Source organism: Ylistrum balloti, unplaced genomic scaffold (genome assembly GCF_031769215.1).
Source record: "Ylistrum balloti isolate Yb309-2 unplaced genomic scaffold, AGI_CSIRO_Ybal_v1 Utg371510, whole genome shotgun sequence".
Lineage (NCBI taxonomy): Eukaryota > Metazoa > Mollusca > Bivalvia > Pectinida > Pectinidae > Ylistrum > Ylistrum balloti.
In genome coordinates this window covers 29,626-48,817 of record NW_026782780.1, presented here as the reverse complement: position 1 = coordinate 48,817, position 19,192 = coordinate 29,626, and the positions used below count along the sequence as shown (strand labels likewise).

General features: G+C 37.9%; 1 protein-coding gene across 1 annotated transcript; it reads left to right on the top strand.

The window, feature by feature from the left end:
• Positions 1-130: 130 nt before the first annotated feature.
• On the top strand, positions 131-15,898 carry LOC132562775 (signal recognition particle receptor subunit alpha-like). Its single transcript, XM_060227540.1, has 14 exons — positions 131-293; positions 836-919; positions 1,966-2,156; positions 5,209-5,330; positions 5,680-5,815; positions 6,264-6,423; positions 6,702-6,817; positions 10,844-10,965; positions 11,555-11,641; positions 12,286-12,458; positions 13,598-13,811; positions 14,229-14,314; positions 14,766-14,942; positions 15,511-15,898. Exons 1-14 carry the CDS (start codon positions 177-179, stop codon positions 15,634-15,636), a joined length of 1,911 nt encoding a protein of 636 aa, XP_060083523.1. The 5' UTR covers positions 131-176; the 3' UTR covers positions 15,637-15,898.
• The last annotated feature ends 3,294 nt before the right edge of the window (positions 15,899-19,192 follow it).

Below are 19,192 nucleotides of genomic sequence, written 5' to 3'. Positions count from 1 at the left end.
AAGTTTGAGACCATAGTGGATTAACTACGCGTCATTTTGTGAACCAATGAAATTACTCGGGGATGTGTTCGGGTAACTTCGTAAAATCACGCTTGAAAATAACCTACATCCGGTGATGAAATAAGTACTTCCTGTCATTTAGCAGAACAACATTTGGAATTTTGACGCGAGAGACGATGTTGGACTTCTTCGCTATTTTCAGCAAAGGTGGTCTAGTCCTTTGGTATTTCCAAGGAACCTCCCAACTTTTTACACCATCTATCAACTCCTTGATCAAGACCGTCCTCTTACAGGTGCGAGAAATCGATTAATGTACATCACACGTGTCAACAAACATATGTTAACGATCATATCAACAGGCATCACAGACTAACTTGTTAACTTTAAACATACGTTACAAAAGTTTTCGGTCTGTATGGTTTTTATCATTTCGATGCCAAAGCATAGAAATCTGTATGACCTATTGATAGATTGATTAATCGGTCAATGATAGTATACTTATTCAGTGATGATCACGTTTAGACGTTGGATGTAATTGGTTTACGCAGATATACCAGTTTGCCTGCACTTCACATTTCAGACATAATTAATCAAAACTTAAGTGAAATATTCATTTCTGTTTTCGTTTGTCTTTGTGTTTCCTTATTTAATCTCAAGTTATAATACAAGATGAAAGTGTCATATACATTATCATTGTAATGGTTAGTAACTGGAGAATGTTTTTGAGGAGGAAGTCTTTGTGATAGAGTTGAAACTAGTAGACAGATTAAAACCCACTCACTTGTAATACATGAGTATGCTGTGATTAATTTCTTCTTCATATATATTATTACAGGAGAGAAGTGGTAACAACTCCTTCACACACGATGCTCTGACGTTGAAATATAAACTTGACAATGAGTTTGAGATGGTGTTTGTGGTAAGTTGAATGAAATGGTGTTTGCAGTAAGTAAAATGATATGGTATTTGTAGTAACTTAATGAGATGGTGTTTATGGAAAGTTGAATGAGATGGTGTTTGTAGTAAGTTGAATTATTACCAATAATTCAATGTTACATATGTTGAATATTATCATTCTGAAAAATCTGTATAATATTTTGAAGATAACATAGAAAAGTTAGAAAAATACATGTATATCTCTCTATATACAGACATTATGTAATGAATTCAAGATATATTTGAAAACATATGTTTCACACTCTCCCAACGGCTTACCAACTCCTATCAACCCTTCCCTTCACTCCTACTTATCATCCCTGTCACCAAAAATTTGTGTAAAATTGTCTTACAGAATATGTGGTGTCATACATGACCGGTATTTAACAAAATGAAAGGTGATGAGGGATGTCATGTTCAGAAAAATAACTTTATGTTAACATTGTCCTGGATATTAAAATGCAGGCATCTTGATATATATATTGTGACTACTCAGTTACAGTGACATCCTTTTCCCTGAAAATTTTCCGGAGAGGATATAGTTGCCACTTTCTGCTTGTCATCCATCCATTTGATTGTTGGTCTTTCCTTTTCTGTATGGAACATGACTTTACCCACAGTTAAACAAGGATCCTTAAATTAAATGTATACATTGGTAGTACTAAAAAACAAAGACCATGTGCATTGTGCCAAATTCAGGACCGAAACCCTCATTTACATAGTTGTTGCCCTTTGATAAAATTCACTGTCTGGAGCATAACTTTGCTTGCATTTAAACAAATATAACACACTTAGTGTATATATGGCTCATACTAAGACAATGTGCATTATACCATCTTCAGGGCCCCAAACCCCCCAGTTAAAATTACCCTTTAATAACATTTTGTTTCCAGTAAAACTATTTTTGTGGTGCAGTCATCAGTTTTGCCGGTAAACTTCTTTTAAAAAATTGAGGTCTGATTGATTGTTTAGGACTAGCATCTGTTGAAGAGATTAATTATACATTGAATTTTTTGTTTGGTATTTTAGGTGGGTTACCAAAAAATACTACAGTTATCATACATTGATAAGTTTCTGAGTGATATCCAGTTGGAGTTTCGTAACAAGTACAAAGATGATATCCAGAACGGCAAGATGTCGCGGAATTTAGACTTCAGTGCTGATTTTCACCGCATGTTGAAACAGTCTGAGGAGGAGAGTCGTGTGGAGAAAGTTGGAAGGTAAGTTTGATTAGATAGTCAAATCTAGGAGTGTTGGTATACTGTTATATCATGTATTACAGTGGGGCTCAATTTTCATGTTTTTTTTTTTTTGTTTTTTTTTAAAGAAATCACTATTTTGTGGACAGTTGATTTCATGGATAAATTTAGCTCATTGAATATATTTATACTATATATAACAATTCATTGACAAGAATTAATGGGTTACTATGACATCAATGCATAAAACATTCATAATCTCCCACAATAATTAGTGATTTTTCTGTAAAAGACCCTCCCATATCAATACACTTTTTATAACAAATATAAGTCAAATAACTGAAAGCTGAAGTGTGTGATAGTATGTATAGTTGGTAAATGACCAGTAAAGAAAGGGCCATGGGTCACAGTTTGAGGCCTATGGTGGACATTCGACAGGTGCTGGTCTCAGGTGGTTTCTTGATCACTAACCTCCACCTCTGGGTCACAGTTTGAGGCCTATGGTGGACATTCGACAGGTGCTGGTCTCAGGTGGTTTCTTTATCACTAACCTCCACCTCTGGGTCACAGTTTGAGGCCTATGGTGGACAGTGGACGGGTGCTGGTCTCAGGTGGTTTCTTGATCACTAACCTCCACCTCTGGGTCACAGTTTGAGGCCTATGGTGGACATTCGACAGGTGCTGGTCTCAGGTGGTTTCTTTATCACTAACCTCCACCTCTTGGTCACAGTTTGAGGCCTATGGTGGACAATGGACAGGTTCTGGTCTCAGGTGGTTTCTTAATCACTAACCTCCACCTCTGGGTCACAGTTTGAGGCCTATGGTGGAGAGTGGACAGGTGCTGGTCTCAGGTGGTTTCTTTATCACTAACCTCCACCTCTGGGTCACAGTTTGAGGCCTATGGTGGACATTCAACAGGTGCTGGTCTCAGGTGGTTTCTTTATCAATAACCTCCACCTCTGGGTCACAGTTTGAGGCCTATGGTGGACAATGGACAGGTTCTGGTCTCAGGTAGTTTCTTTATCAATAACCTCCACCTCTGGGTCACAGTTTGAGGCCTATGGTGGACATTCGACAGGTGCTGGTCTCAGGTGGTTTCTTTATCACTAACCTCCACCTCTGGGTCACAGTTTGAGGCCTATGGTGGACATTCGACAGGTGCTGGTCTCAGGTGGTTTCTTTATCACTAACCTCCACCTCTGGGTCACAGTTTGATGCCTATGGTGGACATTGGACAGGTGCTGGTCTCAGGTGGTTTCTTTATCACTAACCTCCACCTCTGGGTCACAGTTTGAGGCCTATGGTGGACATTCGACAGGTGCTGGTCTCAGGTGGTTTCTTTATCACTAACCTCCACCTCTGGGTCACAGTTTGAGGCCTATGGTGGACAGTGGACAGGTGCTGGTCTCAGGTAGTTTCTTTATCAATAACCTCCACCTCTGGGTCACAGTTTGAGGCCTATGGTGGACATTCGACAGGTGCTGGTCTCAGGTGGTTTCTTTATCACTAACCTCCACCTCTGGGTCACAGTTTGAGGCCTATGGTGGACAATGGACAGGTGCTGGTCTCAGGTGGTTTCTTTATCACTAACCTCCACCTCTGGGTCACAGTTTGAGGCCTATGGTGGAGAGTGGACAGGTGCTGGTCTCAGGTGGTTTCTTTATCACTAACCTCCACCTCTGGGTCACAGTTTGAGGCCTATGGTGGACAGTGGACAGGTGCTGGTCTCAGGTGGTTTCTTTATCACTAACCTCCACCTCTGGGTCACAGTTTGAGGCCTATGGTGGACAATGGACAGGTTCTGGTCTCAGGTAGTTTCTTTATCAATAACCTCCACCTCTGGGTCACAGTTTGAGGCCTATGGTGGACATTCGACAGGTGCTGGTCTCAGGTGGTTTCTTTATCACTAACCTCCACCTCTGGGTCACAGTTTGAGGCCTATGGTGGACATTCGACAGGTGCTGGTCTCAGGTGGTTTCTTTATCACTAACCTCCACCTCTGGGTCACAGTTTGAGGCCTATGGTGGACAATGGACAGGTTCTGGTCTCAGGTAGTTTCTTTATCAATAACCTCCACCTCTGGGTCACAGTTTGAGGCCTATGGTGGACAATGGACAGGTGCTGGTCTCAGGTGGTTTCTTTATCACTAACCTCCACCTCTTGGTCACAGTTTGAGGCCTATGGTGGACAATGGACAGGTGCTGGTCTCAGGTGGTTTCTTTATCACTAACCTCCACCTCTGGGTCACAGTTTGAGGCCTATGGTGGACATTCGACAGGTGCTGGTCTCAGGTAGTTTCTTTATCAATAACCTCCACCTCTGGGTCACAGTTTGTGGCCTATGATGGACATTCGACAGGTGCTGGTCTCAGGTGGTTTCTTTATCACTAACCTCCACCTCTGGGTCACAGTTTGAGGCCTATGGTGGACATTCGACAGGTGCTGGTCTCAGGTGGTTTCTTTATCACTAACCTCCACCTCTGGGTCACAGTTTGAGGCCTATGGTGGACAATGGACAGGTGCTGGTCTCAGGTGGTTTCTTTATCAATAACCTCCACCTCTGGGTCACAGTTTGAGGCCTATGGTGGACATTCGACAGGTGCTGGTCTCAGGTGGTTTCTTTATCACTAACCTCCACCTCTGGGTCACAGTTTGAAGCCTATGGTGGACATTCGACAGGTGCTGGTCTCAGGTGGTTTCTTTATCACTAACCTCCACCTCTGGGTCACAGTTTGAGGCCTATGGTGGACATTCGACAGGTGCTGGTCTCAGGTGGTTTCTTTATCACTAACCTCCACCTCTGGGTCACAGTTTGAGGCCTATGGTGGACATTCGACAGTTGCTGGTCTCAGAAAGTTTTTTAATACAAAAGGGTGTCAGTTTGAAGATTTTAGCTTTTAGCCATAAAAAGATGTCAGTTTAAAGTTTTTAGTTACAATGGGGTGTTTGTAAAAAGCTTTTAGCCTTAAAAATGTTTTTGACCTCGTTTTTTGTCTGATGATTAATAAGAACTTTGGGACCTCTCGTTTAGTTAAAATAATCGTTAAACACTTTTGCTCATTTTTTTCTAACAGACCTATGAGAAGATTTGAGGATTCTAAAAAATCTCAAAAAACTATATCATCAATGGTTGAGAAAAAAAATGAAGAGAAGAAGTCAAGCAAGGCCAAAGGGAAAGAAAACCAACCTGTAAAAAGTAAGTGGACATCTTACCTAAAAATAGAACGCTAAAAAACAACAAAAAAACTCACTCAGGTCATTTTTTAACAGGAATTTGTATTAGAAACATGCATTCTAAATAATCAGTATAATTGCATCATACAACCTTTATCAAGGAGAAATTATGTGTTTAAATCACTCAGTGTCTAGTGTCTATCGTACAACCTTTTTCAAGGAGAAATTATGTGTTTAAGTCACACAGTGGGTCGATCATTAAACAATTTATGCAACCTCTTCTGATGTGATAAATAGATCTTTCATTTCATTTGACTAAATTCGTTCACTGTTTCTTTCAACTGTTAATGTTGTAAGTATTTTTTATACAGCTGTTACTATTAAAGAACCAGAGATAGCACAAGAAACAGCTCCTGTCACCAATGGGACACTGGATGAAGAAACACTGAGAAAGAACAGGGAAAAATTCTTTGAGAAAATGCAAGGTGGCAAGAAACCAAAGACCAGGTAATTGTAGGGTTAACTCTTAAAATTAAACAACTTCCTCTCATTAACCTAGAAACGTAGACTCAAGGTATTAGGCCTGAAACAATTTGGGATGAAAGGCTTTCAAGTTTGTTCAATTAAACTACCTTGACTCCTTTTCAAGGTCACAGGAGCCAAATGCATCAAAATCTTCAAACAACTTCTTTGTATCTGTAATTTTCATGATTTCTTTCTATAACACACAAACCAAGGATCTTTATATTTTCCCAGTAACATGCTTTAATGAAAGGTTTTTGTTCAAGGGAGTGACCTTGACCTATTTTCAAAGATATAAGCATCAGATATCTTTAAACCTTAAATTTTATTTAGAGTCTGTTGATGAGTAGATATACTCAGAAAATGCTTTATGAATGGATTCTGATATCTTTACATGAACCTCTGTCATTTTTTGAATTTCTTTTTGCTGCAGCCCTAAAACCAACACTCCAGAGGGGAAAAAGAAAGGAAAAGTTGGTCGTGTTTGGGAAGGGGCTGGTACTAACAAGGATATGAAGAATCTGGACTTTAGCAATGCCAACGGCGACAGTAGCAAGATTCCAGACGAAGAAGTCGTGCCAACAATGGCTGAGGTGAGGCGACTTATCAGGCTGTAATATTATGTGTGTCTCCCTATTAATGATGGAATTTAAAGTCTTTGTGTTCAATTTCAATGACAGGTGATGGATAAGCCTTTTGTATCCTGTCTTCATGTCTCAATGTTGGAAGTAAACTGTCAGAGTTAGCTTAAATACTACCAACTAATAGGCTGTAGGTGATTGGTGTGGTTCTGTGTTATAATAATTGTAAAATGTTCAAAAGAGTTCATGATTTAAAAGTAGTAGGTAATCCCTTAATTGTTATACAACAGCGGTCCCTGGTGGGGTCCATGAAGGGAAGTATCAAGGACATTGAGGAGGATGAAGTGGAAGAGGAGATCAACTACGAGGAGGAGCTGAACCAGACATCATCTAAAGTAAACTCAAAGTAAGTGTTATCTCCTACACAGAGTAAGTGTTATCTCCTACACACAGTAAGTGTTATCTCCTACACAGAGTAAGTGTTATCTCCTACACAGAGTAAGTGTTATCTCCTACACAGAGTAAGTGTTATCTCCTACACAGAGTAAGTGTTATCTCCTACACAGAGTAAGTGTTATCTCCTACACAGAGTAAGTGTTATCTCCTACACAGAGTAAGTGTTATCTCCTACACAGAGTAAGTGTTATCTCCTACACAGAGTAAGTGTTATCTCCTACACAGAGTAAGTGTAATCTCCTACACAGAGTAAGTGTAATCTCCTACACACAGTAAGTGTTATCTCCTACACAGAGTAAGTGTTATCTCCTACACAGAGTAAGTGTTATCTCCTACACAGAGTAAGTGAGATCTACACAGAGTAAGTGTTATCTCCTACACAGAGTAAGTGTTATCTCCTACACACAGTAAGTGTTATCTCCTACACAGAGTAAGTGTTATCTCCTACACAGAGTAAGTGTTATCTCCTACACAGAGTAAGTGTTATCTCCTACACAGAGTAAGTGTTATCTCCTACACAGAGTAAGTGTTATCTCCTACACAGAGTAAGTGTTATCTCCTACACAGAGTAAGTGTTATCTCCTACACAGAGTAAGTGTTATCTCCTACACAGAGTAAGTGTTATCTCCTACACAGAGTAAGTGTTATCTCCTACACAGAGTAAGTGTTATCTCCTACACACAGTAAGTGTTATCTCCTACACACAGTAAGTGTTATCTCCTACACAGAGTAAGTGTTATCTCCTACACAGAGTAAGTGTTATCTCCTACACAGAGTAAGTGTTATCTCCTACACAGAGTAAGTGTTATCTCCTACACAGAGTAAGTGTTATCTCCTACACAGAGTAAGTGTTATCTCCTACACAGAGTAAGTGTTATCTCCTACACAGAGTAAGTGTTATCTCCTACACAGAGTAAGTGTTATCTCCTACACAGAGTAAGTGTTATCTCCTACACAGAGTAAGTGTTATCTCCTACACACAGTAAGTGTTATCTCCTACACAGAGTAAGTGTTATCTCCTACACAGAGTAAGTGTTATCTCCTACACAGAGTAAGTGTTATCTCCTACACACAGTAAGTGTTATCTCCTACACAGAGTAAGTGTTATCTCCTACACACAGTAAGTGTTATCTCCTACACAGAGTAAGTGTTATCTCCTACACAGAGTAAGTGTTATCTCCTACACACAGTAAGTGTTATCTCCTACACAGAGTAAGTGTAATCTCCTACACACAGTAAGTGTTATCTCCTACACAGGGTAAGTGTTATCTCCTACACTGAGTAAGTGTTATCTCCTACACAGAGTAAGTGTTATCTCCTACACAGAGTAAGTGTTATCTCCTACACAGAGTAAGTGTTATCTCCTACACAGAGTAAGTGTTATCTCCTACACACAGTAAGTGTTATCTCCTACACAGAGTAAGTGTTATCTCCTACACAGAGTAAGTGTTATCTCCTACACAGAGTAAGTGTTATCTCCTACACAGAGTAAGTGTTATCTCCTACACAGAGTAAGTGTTATCTCCTACACACAGTAAGTGTTATCTCCTACACAGAGTAAGTGTTATCTCATACACACAGTAAGTGTTATCTCCTACACGGAGTAAGTGTTATCTCCTACTCAAAGTAAGTGTTATCTCCTACACAGAGTAAGTGTTATCTCCTACACACAGTAAGTGTTATCTCCTACACAGAGTAAGTGTTATCTCCTACACAGAGTAAATGTTATCTCCTACACAGAGTAAGTGTTATCTCCTACACACAGTAAGTGTTATCTCCTACACAGAGTAAGTGTTATCTCCTACACAGAGTAAGTGTTATCTCCTACACAGAGTAAGTGTTATCTCCTACACAGAGTAAGTGTTATCTCCTACACAGAGTAAGTGTTATCTCCTACACAGAGTACACACAGAGTAAGTGTTATCTCCTACACACAGTAAGTGTTATCTCCTACACAGAGTGTGTATCTCCTACACAGAGTAAGTGTTATCTCCTACACAGAGTAAGTGTTATCTCCTACACAGAGTAAGTGTTATCTCCTACACAGAGTGTGTTATCTCCTACACAGAGTAAGTGTTATCTCCTACACAGAGTAAGTGTTATCTCCTACACAGAGTAAGTGTTATCTCCTACACAGAGTAAGTGTTATCTCCTACACAGAGTAAGTGTTATCTCCTACACAGAGTAAGTGTTATCTCCTACACACAGTAAGTGTTATCTCCTACACAGAGTAAGTGTTATCTCCTACACAGAGTAAGTGTTATCTCCTACACACAGTAAGTGTTATCTCCTACACAGAGTAAGTGTTATCTCCTACACAGAGTAAGTGTTATCTCCTACACAGAGTAAGTGTTATCTCCTACACACAGTAAGTGTTATCTCCTACACAGAGTAAGTGTTATCTCCTACACAGAGTAAGTGTTATCTCCTACACAGAGTAAGTGTTATCTCCTACACAGAGTAAGTGTTATCTCCTACACAGAGTAAGTGTTATCTCCTACACAGAGTAAGTGTTATCTCCTACACAGAGTAAGTGTTATCTCCTACACACAGTAAGTGTTATCTCCTACACACAGTAAGTGTTATCTCCTACACACAGTAAGTGTTATCTCCTACACAGAGTAAGTGTTATCTCCTACACAGAGTAAGTGTTATCTCCTACACAGAGTAAGTGTTATCTCCTACACAGAGTAAGTGTTATCTCCTACACACAGTAAGTGTTATCTCCTACACACAGTAAGTGTTATCTCCTACACAGAGTAAGTGTTATCTCCTACACAGAGTAAGTGTTATCTCCTACACAGAGTAAGTGTTATCTCCTACACAGAGTAAGTGTTATCTCCTACACAGAGTAAGTGTTATCTCCTACACACAGTAAGTGTTATCTCCTACACAGAGTAAGTGTTATCTCCTACACAGAGTAAGTGTTATCTCCTACACAGAGTAAGTGTTATCTCCTACACAGAGTAAGTGTTATCTCCTACACACAGTAAGTGTTATCTCCTACACAGAGTAAGTGTTATCTCCTACACAGAGTAAGTGTTATCTCCTACACAGAGTGTTATCTCCTACACAGAGTAAGCGAGATCTACACAGAGTAAGTGTTATCTCCTACACAGAGTAAGTGTTATCTCCTACACAGAGTAAGTGTTATCTCCTACACAGAGTAAGTGTTATCTCCTACACAGAGTAAGTGTTATCTCCTACACAGAGTAAGTGTTATCTCCTACACAGAGTAAGTGTTATCTCCTACACAGAGTAAGTGTTATCTCCTACACAGAGTGTTATCTCCTACACACAGTAAATGTTATCTTCTACACAGAGTAAGTGTTATCTCCTACACAGAGTAAGTGTTATCTCCTACACAGAGTAAGTGTTATCTCCTACACAGAGTAAGTGTTATCTCCTACACAGAGTAAGTGTTATCTCCTACACAGAGTAAGTGTTATCTCCTACACAGAGTAAGTGTTATCTCCTACACAGAGTAAGTGTTATCTCCTATACAAAGTAAGTGAGATCTCCTACCCCAATATTCTGTCACCAGTGTCAATGGACTTGAGAAGTTCAATTAGTAGCTGTGAAATTACAAGGACTTTTTCAAAGTTATCAAATCTCTTTTTTGTTTCCTTGTAATGACAGGGATATGTCATGTTCTGTATGTCTGTTCTTCTGTCTCTGTCTGTCTGTCCTTCTCTCTGTTGCGCTGTCTGTCCATCTGTCTGTTTATCCTTTTATCACACATTAAGGAGACCAGACTTTATATTATCTGTGGTTCTGCTTCATATGATGTTTTCCTCAGTGTGTTGTGTGCTGTGTAGTTTGATTGTGATTTGAAATATTGAGATTTCTAATACTTTTGTAATTATTTGACCAAAATGTCTGAAAGCTTAGTTATCTTTTCAGTTGTCATTTTCCCTTGAAGCAGGAGATGATAATGGATGTTGATATTCATTGACAAATATTTTCTGTTGCTCAGAGGTAGTACAAAGTCTGGTGGATCTGGGATGTTCAGTATGTTTAAGAATCTGATCGGATCAAAAACCCTCACCAAAGAAGATCTGGACACTGCCCTTGATAAAATGAGGGAGCATCTTGTAGGTAAGGTTTCTGTCAGAATTCTCAGTAGAATCATCTCAATTTATGATAGTCCTGTGTTGTAAATCAGGGGCCTTGTCTATTTAGGGATTTATCAGGAAAACTAGATTGCGAATAAATACACTGCCATCTTTGATTTTGAAATTTTTCGATCATCTTTTCTTGAGAAGTTCTGGATGGATCATACTCGTAGTAAGGTTTCCCATTGTCTTTTGTTATTCATTGTTCTTTGGGAGAAAAATGGGAAACATCCCAGGTAAAATGTTTGCTTTTTCTTGAAGGAACTTTTGCTTACAAACATACATTTAACACAACAAAATTAAGAGAAAAGAAGGAACAGACCTATTTAATATCATACAATGTTTGACACAAAGTTTTCTCCGGGATCTTTTGTAAAATAGCGTATTGTATTGAAATAGCAAAGATATATTGAAAATTGACTTGAACAGCAAATATTATGATTTAATTAGTTTTTGTTATGAATTGCTCACTTCTCTCCTTTCTTACCAGAATAGAGTTGATGTTATCTCTGATATAGTGCTAATATTTATTTATTTATTTATTTATTTATTTATCTATTTGTTTATTTCAGCCAAAAATGTAGCCTCTGATATTGCTGCAAAGCTTTGTGATTCTGTAGCAGCAAAACTCGAAGGACGAGTGTTGGGAACTTTTAACAGTAAGTTTAATGTTTTCCCTTTAATTTGACCTATTTCTAACTAAGGTTTTTTGGTTCATCACTTTATGGGCTACAGAACAGTAAAGACACAGGCCTATTGGGACTCTTAATGAGTTAAAACCATGAGATTTGGAACGTTTTTGGGAAGTGTCCTTGCCGTCTTTGAAAATTGTCATTTAGCCTTAAAATTTTTTACATGCATTGTACAGATTCTGTTGTTAATCACGTTTATTTGTTTTTCACACGGAAGCATTTTTTTGACATGTGTTTTGAGATTGATATTAGACAAGAGAATCAATGTGACTGATGAATGCTCCCAAAAATGATTTTATTGGACACAAAAATACTTCTGTAATTAAGAAGTTACATGCCCTGAATTTGGTGTATTGCACATTCTGTTAATATTAACAATGCATACACCAAGTTTCATGCACTTCTTAATTATTCAAAAGAGAGTGATGGTTCTGGTACACTGCTCTTCTCCTTATCAGTACCTATCTACCTATGCAGTATAATGTTGATGCATCTCGTAGTTTTTGTGATTAGTCTGGACAAGATTAAGATCAATGGACAGAGCATAGACTTCACCTAATACTTCACCAGAGTTTGTGAGTAAACATAATTACATTTGATCTCTGTTACAGCTATTGCCCACACTGTGAAAACGGCTCTGAATGAGTCTTGTGTGCAGATTTTACTGCCAAAACGACGTATAGACATTCTTCGTGATGCTATGGAGGCCAAACAGCAGAAGAGACCCTATACCATCACCTTCTGTGGGGTAAACGGTGTCGGAAAGTCAACTAATCTGGCTAAGGTGAGAATTCTAATGTACAATACAGAGGCGTTGTTCTGTCATATCACCATGGTGAGAATTCTAATGAACAATACAGAGGTGTTGTTCTGTCATATCACCATGGTGAGAATTCTAATGAACAATACAGAGGCGTCGTTCTGTCATATCACCATGGTGAGAATTCTAATGAACAATACAGAGGCGTCCTTCTGTCATATCACCATGGTGAGAATTCTAATGTACAATACAGAGGCGTCGTTCTGTCATATCACCATGGTGAGAATTCTAATGTACAATACAGAGGCGTCCTTCTGTCATATCACCATGGTGAGAATTCTAATGAACAATACAGAGGTGTCATTCTGTCATATCACCATGGTGAGAATTCTAATGAACAATACAGAGGTGTCATTCTGTCATATCACCATGGTGAGAATTCTAATGAACAATACAGAGGTGTTGTTCTGTCATATCACCATGGTGAGAATTCTAATGAACAATACAGAGGCATCGTTCTGTCATATCACCATGGTGAGAATTCTAATGTACAATACAGAGGCGTCGTTCTGTCATATCACCATGGTGAGAATTCTAATGAACAATAGAGGCGTCGTTCTGTCATATCACCATGGTGAGAATTCTAATGAACAATACAGAGGTGTTGTTCTGTCATATCACCATGGTGAGAATTCTAATGAACAATACAGAGGTGTTGTTCTGTCATATCACCATGGTGAGAATTCTAATGAACAATACAGAGGTGTTGTTCTGTCATATCACCATGGTGAGAATTCTAATGAACAATACAGAGGTGTCGTTCTGTCATATCACCATGGTGAGAATTCTAATGAACAATACAGAGGTGTTATTCTGTCATATTACCATGTAACTATGCATGATGGAAAAGACCCACTCTAAACTGCTTTCTGTAGCAGCTGAATGTTTGCCAAAGAATCTTAAGTGATAAACAGTATTAAACATTTATATCCATTTGATATGAGATTAAAAAAAGGGCCACAAGTATTTCATTCTGCCTCATTAGAAGTTCAGAACAAGAAAAAAAATTTCACACTTGCTTCATGAATCTTCATGTCATACATGATACATTATTATACAGAAGGTAGATAGAAATTTGATGATGAAACCTTTTTGGTTGGTAGATTTGTTTCTGGTTGGTTGAGAATGGGTTTCGTGTTCTGATCGCGGCATGTGATACATTCCGTGCGGGCGCTGTGGAACAGTTGAGGACACATACACGTAAACTGAATGCACTTCATCCCAACGTACATTCTGATGGCCAGCACATGGTGAAGCTGTATGAAAAAGGCTATGGCAAGGATGCTGCTGGCATAGCTATGGAAGCCATTAATTATGGTATGTAAGGGTGAAACCATTAATTATGGTATATAGGGGTGAAACCATTAATTATGGTATATAGGGGAGAACCATTAATTATGGTATATAGGGGAGAAACCATTAATTATGGTATATAGGGGTGAAACCATTAATTATGGTATAAAGGGGAGAAACCATTAATTATGCTATTTATTAATTATTATACATTTAGTAGTGACAGTGTCAGTATATGTTTATTAGTTAATAGTCTGTGTTTTTGTTTCCATAAAAGATGTCTGTTTTATTCCCTTGAAAATGAAATGGATTTTTAACTGATCTCTCTGTATTTGTAGTACTAAAATTTCTGTACATGAGATTCTGATCATAACGATACATTTTATATAGGTTGTAATTTCTTGTGAAATTAAGTATATAATGATATGTTTGTATTGTCAGCACGAGACTACCACATTGACATTGTTCTGATAGACACCGCTGGACGTATGCAGGACAATGAGCCTCTAATGAGAGCTTTATCTAAGGTAAGAAAAAGTGGGAGAGACGAGAGATTTATCTAAGGTAAGAAAAAGTCGGAGAGATGAGAACTTTATCTAAGGTAAGAAAAAGTCGGAGAGATGAGAACTTTATCTAAGGTAAGAAAAAGTGGGAGAGATGAGAACTTTATCTAAGGTAAGAAAAAGTCGGAGAGATGAGAACTTTATCTAAGGTATGAAAAGGTGGGAGAGATGAGAGATTTATCTAAGGTAAGAAAAAGTGGGAGAGATGAGAGATTTATCTGAGGTAAGAAAAGGTGTGAGAGATGAGAGATTTATCAAAGATGAGAGAAAAGGGGAGAGATGAGAACTTTTTGAGATTCTTCTCTGGTAAGGAAACACAGGTGAGACTAAGGTAAAGGTTATAGACTAGTCTCCTAATGTTCTCATACAAATATATTTGTAATTTTCATATAACACATCAATTTTCTACTTTCAGTTAATCCGAGTGAACCAGCCGGATCTGGTTCTGTTTGTAGGTGAGGCTTTGGTTGGAAATGAGGCTGTAGATCAGCTGACCAAGTTTAACAAGGCACTCATTGATCACTCCAGTAGTGATATCCCTCGTGTCATTGACGGCATCATTCTTACTAAGTTTGATACAATTGATGACAAGGTGAGTAAAACTGGGGGAGGGATTACCTCCCTTGCTATTAAATAGACACTTACTTTTTAACAAGAAATGTTTGTTGTGTAGAAAATATTGCATTTTTTTGTGTCTAAAGACAAAACCAAATATATAATAGTTAGATGTATACTTTTTAACATGAAATATTTGTTGTGTAGAAATATTTTGATGTATTTGTATCTGTAGACAAAACCAAATATAAAATAATTAGATGTTTACTATTAACGTGAAATATTTGTTGTGCGGATTTTTTTGATTTTTTTTGTCTATGGACAAACAACAAATATGAAATAAAATACAATAAAAAAGATTTCATATTAAAGAATTTTTGTATCATCATGTGACATCCATGAAAGGTTTTACCTGTGAAAGGATGTATTAGGCTTAAACTATGAATAAAAATTACTACCATTTTATGTTAAACGATAGGTTAATTTTCTTCTCACAAAAAAACAAAATTCATACATCTATTATTTTGTTGATGTTTAAGGATACCTTTTCATCCTATATGATGTGAATTTCAGTTTTTAAATGATGTAATTTTGTCTGATTTTAGGTTGGAGCGGCTATTTCCATGACATACACCACCGGTCAACCCATTGTGTTTGTAGGCACTGGACAGACATACACAGATCTACGTAACCTTAATGCTAAGGCTGTGGTCAGTTCTCTCCTCAAGTGACCTCTCTGAATGACCCCAAACTAGTGGTCACATGACTGTTGAAACAGTACAGTGTTCACTCTCATCTTTGATATTATGTTTTTATCAGTAGTTTGTGATTTCTACTACAAACATGGTAGCTTTGGACAAACAACTTTAACATTTAGGAAGATGTCATCACCTTGATTATACTTATGTTTATTTTGTAACAAGCCTAGGGATTCTGAACATTACCTCTGAAAGGTGGGTAGAAGGAGGGGATCAGGTGCTTCACAGGATTGGAAGAGGGGATTGGGGCGGGGATGGGGGTGGGGATGGGGTGCTACATAGGTTGGAGGATGGGGGAGGTAGAGCTTAATAAAAAGGTTGTTATTTTCAAAACAATGTGTTTCCACTATTTTTAAGTAAAAAAAGATGTAACCAAAAAAAAAGGACCCTCAAAAATATGTAATTAACAGAAAAATAAAATAGCCCATTTGATGGCTTTCTCAAAAAATATTCCCTTTTTGGTTTAACGGCAAAAAAGAGAATCATGGAGTAAAAGCAAACTCTTCACCATTACAAGTTAATTCTAATGTATCTTTTGTGATTTCTACTATAAACATGGTGGGCTTATTACCAGAACTGGGCTTATTACTGGATACACAGGCTTATTACTGGATATATGGGCTTATTACTGGATATATGGGCTTATTATCAGACATGGGCTTATGACTGGATACATGGGCTTATTACTGGATATATGGGCTTATTACTAGACATGGGATTATTACCAGACATGGGCTTATTGATGACATTTTTTGTCTGGCAGAAATCGTAACTTTTATTTCAAGATCTAAAGTACAGCAATAGAAGTAGTTCATATGTGAAATCAATTAATTCTATTTGTGAATAATTTTGTAAACCTTCTCACTTTGGATTGGAATTTAAAAAATGGTTTGTGGTGCACATTGGAGTACATAATGTTTGTACATTTTATTATGATGAATAATGGTAAAATATAAAATAATTTTACTCTTTGTTAGTATTTATTTATGAACTGTTTGACATTGGTCTATGATAGACAGTAGTGTCTGTATAAGAGAAACATGCTGTGTCTCGTGAGACAAGATATTTATATCAAAAGGGTTGTTTGATTGAGGGCCACGCCCCCTAACGACTAGGAGCGTTGTTTGATTGAGGGCCACGCCCCCGGACGACTAGGAATATTTCCTTTTGTATTTATTGTTAAAAAAACAAACACGATTGTGTTTGTTTGATATGTAAAGCAATATTTGAATGTGAAATTGTGGAACATGAAGGGATTCTTCACTTACTCTTGATCCTAATCTCATGCAGATTATGTGGTGAATCAGTTTTATGTTGATATTTGTAAAATATTCAAAAGTTTTATTGAAAAAAATATCTTCCAACAATTTCTGTCTTATTGCCATTTACTGATGATGTTTAATGTTTTCAAAATAAATTGTCAGTAGATTCTCAGGAAAAGTCAACAAGAAATAAAGTTGTTTATGAACATGTTACATTCAATTCATTGGCTTGTTTTGTTAATAAATTTAAACAGTTTCCATTTTAATCTGGCTGATACAAAGATTGAGGACACAAAGTCACACTGAATACCTTTGTCATGTGGCCAGATTGCAAGGAGATGCAGATTGTACAAAAGTGAATAGCACCTTTTAATACAGAGAGTTATGATACTGTAGAGCCTGGCAATTACTGAACTGTATCATACAGCTGTTTCATCCTTATAGAACTCGTCGGTGATGTTACATCATACAGCTGTTTCATCCTTATAGAACTCCTCAGTGATGTTACATCATACAGCTGTTTCATCCTTCTAGGACCCTTCAGTGATGTTACATCATACAGCTATTTCATCCTTATAGAACTTGTTAGTGATTTTACATCATACAGCTGTTTCATCCTTCTAGAACTCGTCATTGATGCTACATCATACAGCTGTTTCATCCTTCTAGAACTTGTTAGTGATTTTACATCATACAGCTGTTTCCTCCTTCTCCTTCAGTGATGTTACATTATACAGCTGTTTTGTCCTTCTAGGACCCTTCAGTGATGTTACATCATACAGCTGTTTCATCCTTCTAGGACCCTTCAGTGATGATACATCATACAGCTATTTCATCCTTATAGAACTCGTTAGTGATTTTAAATCATACAGCTGTTTCATCCTTCTAGAACTCGTCATTGATGCTACATCATACAGCTGTTTCATCCTTCTAGAACTTGTTAGTGATTTTACATCATACAGCTGTTTCCTCCTTCTCCTTCAGTGATGTTACATTATACAGCTGTTTTGTCCTTCTAGGACCCTTCAGTGATGTTACATCATACAGCTGTTTCGTCCTTCTAGGACTCCTTAGTGATGTTACATCATACAGCTGTTTCGTCCTTCGAGGACTTGCAGTGATGTTACATCATACAGCTGTTTTGTCCTTCGAAGACTTGTCAGTGATGTTACATCATACAGCTGTTTTGTCCTTCGAGGACTTGTCAGTGATGTTACATCATACAGCTGTTTCGTCCTTCGAAGACTTGCAGTGATGTTACATCATACAGCTGTTTTGTCCTTCGAGGACTTGTCAGTGATGTTATATCATACAGCTGTTTCATCCTTCTAGAACTCGTCATTGATGCTACATCATACAGCTGTTTCATCCTTCTAGAACTTGTTAGTGATTTTACATCATACAGCTGTTTCCTCCTTCTCCTTCAGTGATGTTACATTATACAGCTGTTTTGTCCTTCTAGGACCCTTCAGTGATGTTACATCATACAGCTGTTTCGTCCTTCTAGGACTCCTTAGTGATGTTACATCATACAGCTGTTTTGTCCTTCTAGGACTCCTCAGTGATGTTACATCATACAGCTGTTTCGTCCTTCGAGGACTTGCAGTGATGTTACATCATACAGCTGTTTTGTCCTTCGAAGACTTGTCAGTGATGTTACATCATACAGCTGTTTTGTCCTTCGAGGACTTGTCAGTGATGTTACATCATACAGCTGTTTCGTCCTTCGAGGACTTGCAGTGATGTTACATCATACAGCTGTTTTGTCCTTCGAGGACTTGTCAGTGATGTTATATCATACAGCTGTTTCGTCCTTCTAGGACTCGTCAGTGATGCTACATCATACAGCTGGTTTGTTCTTCGAGGACTTGCAGTGATGTTACATCATACAGCTGTTTCGTTAGTGATGTTACATCATACAGCTGTTTCGTTAGTGATGTTACATCATACAGCTGTTTCTTCAGTGATGTTACATCATACAGCTGTTTCGTCCTTCTAGGACTCGTCAGTGATGCTACATCATACAGTTGTTTCGTCCTTCATAATTCATTCAGTTTCATCATTTTCATATATCTGATGATATTTTAACAACAAAGTATATTCTTAAACTTGTAGCAAAATAGAAATAATGACCATTTCTTTATTTGCCAAGAAAGAACATTTGGTCGCATTGTTCTTCATATGCAACTGTGGTCAACTTTCTCTTGGAAACAGCCAAACAAGATTAAGACGCTGAACAAAATGTACAAACAGGGGTTGCACTCGAA